The sequence below is a fragment of the Bufo gargarizans genome, chromosome 1 (genome assembly GCF_014858855.1).
Source record: "Bufo gargarizans isolate SCDJY-AF-19 chromosome 1, ASM1485885v1, whole genome shotgun sequence".
NCBI classification, from domain to species: domain Eukaryota; kingdom Metazoa; phylum Chordata; class Amphibia; order Anura; family Bufonidae; genus Bufo; species Bufo gargarizans.
Window position 1 is genome coordinate 678,907,794 of NC_058080.1, and position 9,420 is coordinate 678,917,213.

The 9,420-nt window shown below is 45.5% G+C and overlaps 1 protein-coding gene across 1 annotated transcript in view; it reads right to left on the bottom strand.

Moving 5' to 3' along the window:
- Positions 1-8,369, bottom strand: part of LOC122936242 (regulator of G protein signaling 7 binding protein) — a 129,355-nt gene extending 120,986 nt beyond the window's left edge. Inside the window, exons 1-2 of the mRNA XM_044292343.1 lie at positions 7,792-8,369; positions 3,679-3,845 (exon numbers count right to left, since the gene is read on the bottom strand). Coding sequence (XP_044148278.1) covers positions 3,679-3,845; positions 7,792-7,944 — 320 coding nt within the window. The 5' untranslated portion in view covers positions 7,945-8,369. The remainder of the gene's footprint in view (positions 1-3,678; positions 3,846-7,791) is intronic.
- Positions 8,370-9,420: the final 1,051 nt, after the last annotated feature.

The following is a 9,420-nucleotide window of genomic DNA, read 5'->3' on the forward strand; positions in this document are numbered from 1 at the left end:
ATGGGGACACTACCAAACAGGTAAGGGTGGGTTCGCACTAGCGTTATTGCATTCCGTTATAGGTTCCATTTATAACAGAATATAAAGGAATGCCCAGGCAGAAGGCAAAATGGTAGCCTTCTAAAAGGCATTCCGTTTTGCTCCATGCTAATAGAAGTCTATGGGCAAGCATAACGGATCCGTTATGCTTGCCCATAGACTTCTATTAGGACGGAGCAAAACGGAATAGCTCTTAAAGGAGTTCTCTGGGAATTAAGAAAATGAAAATACTTAAGTATTACTTTATTATAAATATATTCCCTAATACCTTTCATTACTTATAATGACTTGTTTAGTCTAGAGAGCAATCATTAGGAGAAATAAAATGGCCCGCATCCTATTAGTGCACACAAAACCTGTCCTAATCACACAGCAGGACAAGTTACTTCACAACACTGAGCTAAAGATATGCCTAATCCTCCTCTCTGCGCTACCTGTCAGGGATTATGATCCTGAATACAGTTTAATATGATCTTAAGCTTAATCTCTGTGGGATTAGAGTTCATGAGAAGAGGACGGACAGGACATGTAATGTGGTAATGGAGACTACATACAAGTGCAGCTGCTCATTACCACATCCCCACCTCCTCGCTGTACTTCATGTCTCCTTATGAACTCCATTCCTACAGAGATTCAGTTGAAGATCTTATTAAACTGTATTCAGGATGATAATCCCTGACAAGCAGAGCAGAGAGGAGGAAGAGGCAGCTCTTTAGCTCAGTGTTGTGAAGTAACTTGTCCTCCTGTGTGATTAGGACAGGTTTTGTGTGAACTAATAGGACGGCGGCCATTTTATTTCTCCTAATCATTGCTCCCCAGACAAAATGAGCCATTATAACTAATGAAAGATATTTGGGAACATATTTATAATTTCTTAATTTGTGGAGAACCCCTTTAAAGGCTTCCATTTTGCATTCTGTCTGGGCATTTCATTTTAATCCGTTAGAAGTGGAACCTATAATGGAATGGCATAACACTAGTGCGAACCCATCCTAAGTCTTAGGTTTTGCATAGACATTCAGAGAAAAGGGATGTTCGTAATCACCCATGTAGCGAATACTGAAAATAATGTGCACATGATAAATTAAGGAGGTTTATGGTCCTTTGTGTATTTATGGTCTATCTTTAGGAATGATGTGAATGGGAGCAGCATTGCAGGAACCGGCATTGTCCACAACACAATGAAAGGAACTCTGTAATTCTGATGCTGCAGCTACTCAGAACAGTTGATCAGCAGGGTGCAGGGTGATGGGCCCCACTGATCCAATATAAAAGTGCCAGAAAACCCCTGTGGAACACTGTGGATAAAAATGATACATTTGCCTGATACATTATACATAGTGCAGGGCCCAAGCAACAAGAGATAATCCTTGTACTAAGAATAATATAATGTATCAATTTTAGGGCAACACTGTCACCTCCTAATGTAAAGGGTTAAACCCATCTCAGACATTTTGGAAAGATTGGCAGACCGTTTAATGTGCATGGTGGTATTCTCACTCTCCTCTCAATGTCAGATGTCAGGGTACAGAAAGGTCGAGCATTTAAAATTTTCAACATACCCATTCCTTTGGTTCTAAAAGCATGCATGGGGTGCCTGGCAGTGGGGTTTACTTCCCTCTCCCCGAGCATGCATGTGCATAAGGGGTATGGCCGGCTGTCTCTCCTGTTAGGTCACCTTTAAACATGGTGGGGAAAATCTGCCAGAGATGAAGACTTCCGACATATAGTCCTATGGGGGTGAAAAGCACCGCTCTCTGTGAGGGTAGAGACACCCTTAGAGCACAGTAGATGATGATCTACTAGTAGACTGTAGGGCAGTGTTTCCCAACCAATGTGCCTCCAGCTGTTGCAAAACTACAACTTCCAGCATGCCCGGATAGCCTTTGGCTGTGTGGGCATGCTGGGAATTGTAGTTTTGCAACAGCTGGAGGCACACTGGTTGGGAAACACTGCTGTAGGGGACCAGTAGATCTTCATGTTGCGTAACCAGACTGTTCTCTTGCTGGCTTCTTCTAGGAAAACATTGTCCTCGTAGGATTCACATTTTAGGATGCCTGCCATCAATCTTTTCTAGTGAAATGCTCAGTTGTGAATCATGTAGGGCTCTGTGAGCCTCCAGCAGGGCTATTAGCCACTGTGGACCTCACACACTCTCTGATGACTAATAGGAGCTTCCTAGAGGAAAGAACAAGAATGTCATGTATGAAGAAGAGGGCAGAGATGTGGAGCAAGTGACTTACTGTATGATAACTTATGGTTACATCACTGATAAATGGGCATGCAGAAAATTTGCAGTACCATCTTCTGCATGCCACATGCATGGTTCCTGGCAGGAAATGTTTGCCTACTCGGGTGTTGAATCATCCAGAGCATTCCTGCCAAGCAACTGTCTCATAGTCAGCTGCAAACCAGGTCTATGAGACCAAGGGCAACTCATTTAGCTGAATATGATATAAAATGTTATGCATAATTCCCAGCTTATTAAAGCCAAATGATGCTTTTTACTTGCTTTCTTGATATCATTGTTGAAATCACTGAGAACAGATGGCTTGGTTGGGCTGCATTTCTTGATATATCAGTTGCATTCTAAACATAAAACAAGACCAGTCAACAAAAAGATTCTCTTAAAGAGTAGACAGTAACAGTTTACGGCCATATTTTACCATCATCGGCACAGTAATGTGAAATAACCTCCATTTTCAGGTCAGTTTAGTTTTTTTAGCGATCATTGACCCTAAATAACAAAACTGGGTCCATCATATTCATATGTGGTGTACGAGATCCCACCTTGTATATGGTATCAGCAATTTAGGGCAAAAAGGGCAGTCATTAGGATTAATGGTTGCCATCATGGCACGCTTTCCTAGACCAGCGTTTCTCAACTTGTCTTAACCAAGTCACCTTGAGTCAGATAAAGTTCCCGAAATTCTCATCACACGAGGATGAGGGCAATAGGAGTGTCCTACAGACAAGGCTTTACCACCAGAGATACACATATTACACATAGACAACAGCGCTATTTACAATATGGTTGCAATCTGAGGATAGGTTCAGACAGAGGATTTTGGGCACGGGTTTCAGTGCGGATTCGGTGCCGAAAATGGGGCCGAACCTGTGCTGAATATGCCTCCCATTGTTTTCAATGGGAGGCAGCATCACAGTCCAAGCAGTCGAGGGGTTTTACTGCGCGGTTTTCAAGACCACAACAAGAATATACAGGTCTATTCTTGGTGTAGTTACTGCTCAGACCCTTCGTAAAGTCGAAAGAAAGCCTGCTCATGGTTTAGCTACATCAAAAGGAAACCTAGACCACTGGAGAAACTGCAGCACAGCGCAACGGTTTCTGCCGTGGGATAGTCAGCGGATTTTATCACAAAAATCCTCAGTGTGAACCTACCCTTAACGTTGGTGACAGAAGGTCATTAGAAGACATTGGTTTTGATTTCATGTCTTCAGAAGAACACCAACATTCAAGTTTTGGGTGCTTTCTGAAGCCATAAATGGAAGGAAGCTCTAAGATACACGATAACAGCTTAGTGTCCTTGCAAAGACCTCTGAGCAAACCCTCATCCAAAGACAAACCCAACAGAATGATTTAGCTGCTTGGTTATGAATTATGGAAACCACATATCCTACCCAGAGATTGCTGAGAGTTTTTGGTGTGCCTGAAGCGCCATCTCACAGCCTTTGGTTCGAGTTTTCTGCATTTCAGCCCGTAGGGAGGGACAGCTTACTGACACGTCCCCAATGGATATGACTAGTTCACGATACAAAGCCACCTGGGTGTTAAAATCCTGGACAAGCTGGAAAAAATACATTATCACCATCAGAAACAGGATTTTTTTTTTTCTATTACACCTTTATACCAGTTCTTGATCACCATCATCTTTCATACTATGTTTAATAAAGCATATCTATTTTATCATTTTATTTTCATACATAAGGAATCTTTTAAAATTACTCTAAACCATCTAGAGAGCTCACAGTTATTGCTAGAATATGACAGGATGGCAGCACTAGGTGCATATGAGGACAACGACCTCCCCCCCACCTAATCTGAAGACTAGACAAAGAGGTGAATGCAGCCAGGTGTCTTCTACACGGGCCAGGAAATGAGGGCACATACATTATAACCAAGAGATCCCTTATGGAAAGAACTTGGCTTTCAAGCACTTGCTCTGACCCCTTCTAAGCAACATCACTTCTGGTTCCTATTTTTAACCCTTTATACCCCCAGAACCAGTGGTCTGCCTCCTGCATGATTATAAATATTTCAGCAGGTACACATAGGGAGTGTTTGAAAATGTTTAGACAATTTTGTTAGAAATGTAAAAAAAAAAAAAAAAAAAATGTATCTTAATACAATAATTAGATACAGAGGATTTACAACAGCCCAAAGAGGTAAACGATTAGCCAATCATCAATGAAAGGGTTAACATCCCAACTCACACTGATCTGCAATAACAGAGATTCCTAATGTGACATCCGGGGCTGTAATAAGTGGCGGAGACTGGGGAATGTGTAATGTGATTGTGCATTCACCAGAATAGGATCTGGTTTACACTTGGATAACAGCGAGTGCCCATAGCAGGAGGATGGGCGGCAGAGTGCAGGGAGGATGATGTGTGATGTGGTTACACTGCAGACACCCAGAGACTAGACGCACAGCTCAGTGCAATGCTCTGCTGAGTGCAACCCCGTCATGAGATAGATACTGGAGACAGCTCAGTGCAATGCTCTGCTGAGTGCAACCCCGTCATGAGATAGATGTGGACTGGAGACAGCTCAGTGCAATGCTCTGCTGAGTGCAACCCCGTCATGAGATAGATACTGGGGACAGCTCAGTGCAATGCTCTGCTGAATACAGTCCAATCATCAGATATATGTGGACTGGAGACAGCTCAGTGCAATGCTCTGCTGAATACAGTCCAATCATCAGATATATGTGGACTGGAGACAGCTCAGTGCAATGCTCTGCTGAATACAGTCCAATCACCAGACATATGTGGACTGGGGATAACTCAGTGCAATGCTCTGCTGAATACAGTCCAATCATCAGATATATGTGGAATGGGGACAGCTGGGTGCAATGCTCTGCTGAATACAGCCCAATCATCAGATATATGTGGAATGGGGACAGCTCAGTGCAATGCTCTGTTGAATACAGTCCAATCATCAGATATATGTGGACTGGAGACAGCTCAGTGCAATGCTCTGCTGAATACAGTCCAATCACCAGACATATGTGGACTGGGGATAACTCAGTGCAATGCTCTGCTGAATACAGTCCAATCATCAGATATATGTGGAATGGGGACAGCTGGGTGCAATGCTCTGCTGAATACAGCCCAATCATCAGATATATGTGGAATGGGGACAGCTCAGTGCAATGCTCTGTTGAATACAGTCCAATCATCAGATATATGTGGACTGGAGACAGCTGGGTGCAATGCTCTGCTGAATACAGTCCAATCTTCAGATATATGTGGACTGGAGACAGCTCAGTGCAATGCTCTGCTGAATACAGTCCAATCATCAGATATATGTGGAATGGGGATAACTCAGTGCAATGCTCTGCTGAATACAGTCCAATCTTCAGATATATGTGGACTGGAGACAGCTCAGTGCAATGCTCTGCTGAATACAGTCCAATCATCAGATATATGTGGACTGGAGACAGCTCAGTGCAATGCTCTGCTGAATACAGTCCAATCATCAGATAGATGTGGACTGGAGACAGCTCAGTGCAATGCTCTGCTGAATACAGTCCAATCATCAGATATATGTGGACTGGAGACAGCTCAGTGCAATGCTCTGCTCAATACAGTCCAATCACCAGACATATGTGGACTGGGGATAACTCAGTGCAATGCTCTGCTGAATACAGTCCAATCATCAGATATATGTGGAATGGGGACAGCTGGGTGCAATGCTCTGCTGAATACAGTCCAATCTTCAGATATATGTGGACTGGAGACAGCTCAGTGCAATGCTCTGCTGAATACAGTCCAATCATCAGATATATGTGGACTGGAGACAGCTCAGTGCAATGCTCTGCTGAGTGCAACCCCACCATGAGATAGATATGGACTGGAGACAGCTCAGTGCAATGCTCTGCTGAGTGCAACCCTGTCATGAGATAGATGTGGACTGGAGACAGCTCAGTGCAATGCTCTGCTGAATACAGTCCAATCATCAGATATATGTGGACTGGGGATAACTCAGTGCAATGCTCTGCTGAATACAGTCCAATCACCAGATATATGTGGAATGGGGACAGCTGGGTGCAATGCTCTGCTGAATACAGTCCAATCATCAGATATATGTGGACTGGAGACAGCTCAGTGCAATGCTCTGCTGAATACAGTCCAATCATCAGATAGATGTGGACTGGAGACAGCTCAGTGCAATGCTCTGCTGAATACAGTCCAATCATCAGATATATGTGGACTGGAGACAGCTCAGTGCAATGCTCTGCTCAATACAGTCCAATCACCAGACATATGTGGACTGGGGATAACTCAGTGCAATGCTCTGCTGAATACAGTCCAATCATCAGATATATGTGGAATGGGGACAGCTGGGTGCAATGCTCTGCTGAATACAGTCCAATCTTCAGATATATGTGGACTGGAGACAGCTCAGTGCAATGCTCTGCTGAATACAGTCCAATCATCAGATATATGTGGACTGGAGACAGCTCAGTGCAATGCTCTGCTGAGTGCAACCCCACCATGAGATAGATATGGACTGGAGACAGCTCAGTGCAATGCTCTGCTGAGTGCAACCCTGTCATGAGATAGATGTGGACTGGAGACAGCTCAGTGCAATGCTCTGCTGAATACAGTCCAATCATCAGATATATGTGGACTGGGGATAACTCAGTGCAATGCTCTGCTGAATACAGTCCAATCACCAGATATATGTGGAATGGGGACAGCTGGGTGCAATGCTCTGCTGAATATAGTCCAATCATCAGATATATGTGGACTAGAGATAGCTCAGTGCAATGCTCTGCTGAATACAGTCCAATCTTCAGATATATGTGGACTGGGGACAGCTCAGTGCAATGCTCTGCTGAATACAGTCCAATCTTCAGATATATGTGGACTGGAGACAGCTGGGTGCAATGCTCTGCTCAATACAGTCCAATCATCAGATATATGTGGACTGGGGACAACTCAGTGCAATGCTCTGCTCAATACAGTCCAATCATCGGATATATATAGACTGGAGACAGCTGGGTGCAATGCTCTGCTTGTACATGGACTACTCTGTAGCTTAGTGTAACACTCTGCAGAATATATTTCTATGTGTGAACTGGGACCAGTAGCCCAGTGCAATGCTCTGCTATCCCTGACCTAGGTTATACATGGACTGAGGAGAGTGAGATGATCTGCAGCCATGTAGTGATCTCCAGCAGGCACCCCAGTCATGCACTGAGCTACATGTGGCTCGGGGTCAGTGAAGCCATACAACCTCAGCTCTGCTGCATCTATTTCAGCCATGAACAGAACAGTGCAGGGAGACATCCAGCCCAGCGCAGACCAATGCTCTGCTGTGTCGAGACCAGGGTGCGATGCTCTGCAGCCAGCCTCCCAAGCATGCAGGGAGCTATGAGCGGACCTGGGTGTCATCCCCGATAGGTGCTGCAGTTTTAAAAATAGTGCATGATGTGCACGTGATGGGAATAGAGAAGATGGGGGGTGGGAGTGGCACTAAAGCAAAACCATGGTCTTCTGTACCCACCATCTTGCAGTGGTCCAGGGCTCTCTGGGACTTGAGGGCGCTCTCCGAGCTCCCCCTGCGATCAAGATCTCTGGGGAGCGGTTTGCTGCCGATTTGGAAGATCGATCCCTGTGACCTGGGGCGATTTTTGCGCCCATTCGGTGCAGAAGTCATGCATACACATCCACCAAGCAATGCCAAGGCGGGGTGGGGGGAGGGGGGGAGGGTGCCAGCCTCTGCACCCAGCTGAAAGTGGCAGTGGAACTCCTAGCCGTTCCTATAGGAGGAGCAGGTAACCTTCATCAGCCAGGAGGAGAGGAGCTGCTGGGTCTTGCTGCTGCTGCATAGCGGTGGCTCTGGGCTTGTCAGCCCTGCAATGCATGGTGCTCCCTGGGTCTCACAGGCTTCCTCCTCAGATCGATCACAAGGCAGGGCAAGCAGTGGAGAGGTGCCATCCAGAAGAGGCTGCAGCTCCTGGCTCTCCTTAGATTAGCTGGAGCATCCTCATAGTGGCTGGATCCCTGGAGGATTAAGAAGATCAAGTTCTTCCCCCCCCCTGAAGAAAAAAAAAAAAAAAAAAGCTCAGGCTCACTGCTCTTCTTCTTCTTGCTCCTCAAGATCCTCTGAGAAGCTTGGTGGGACTGGAAGAGGTTGGGAATCTGGCAGACTGACGTGGTTAGCATCATAGCACATTGATAGGACGGGAATACAAATGTGATCCATCAATCCACCCCCTGCTGTGAAGATAGTCATCCAATCCAAGCCCCCAGAACATCAATGGCAATATTACTTCATGCCGTTCTATTATTAGACAGACTGTGGACTCAGACCCATGGGGTGAGAGGCAACATGTGCCCGCAGGGTGCAGGATGGCGCCCAGGAGACGCAGGCAGCAAGTCGTCAGTGGAGAAGAAGCGCTTTTCCGAAAGGCAGGGAATGTGTCATCGGAGAATGATCCTTCAACTTTCATGTTAAACGTACTGGGGGTCATTTACACAGAAAAACACCGGGATTTGTCTCCCCCTCCGCGCTGCCGGAGCATCTGGCTAATTTATCAATTCATTCGGCTGTTCATAAATTAGGCGCACCTCCGGCAGTCCGTGCTGCCTGGAGCGAACACGTTAGCCCCTGACTGGAGTCGTTTTCATAACTTTTTTTTTTTTTTTTACACCTGATGGTGAATTTGTCCGGCTAAAGTCCCAGCCAGACCCTGCCGCTCCCTATTGGCAAAGACCCCGGGGGACAATATTTTGTCACAGGGGCCTTAAAAAAGTTGCAAAATGTCTTCCATCCTTGTTCAGAATGCGGACAATAATAGGACATGTTCTATTTTTTTGCAGAACGGAAATACGGAAACGGAATGCACACAGAGTACCTTCAGTTTTTTTATTTTTGCTGATCCATTAAAATCAATTGTTCCGTATACGGTTCGCAAAAAACCCGGAATGGAAACGGAATGAAAACAAGTTCGTGTGCAAGAGGCCTACTGTATGGGGCTCCTGCTCCGTATAGTATTAGAACGAAGTTTTATGCGAATCGACTTTGGATGTTTCATCCGAAGTCGATTCGCTCATCCCGAGTAGGAGCAGTAGTAGCAGCAGCACCATATGGACCATGATCAACAAGGCAAGAGAGGCGCACTGTGCAGGG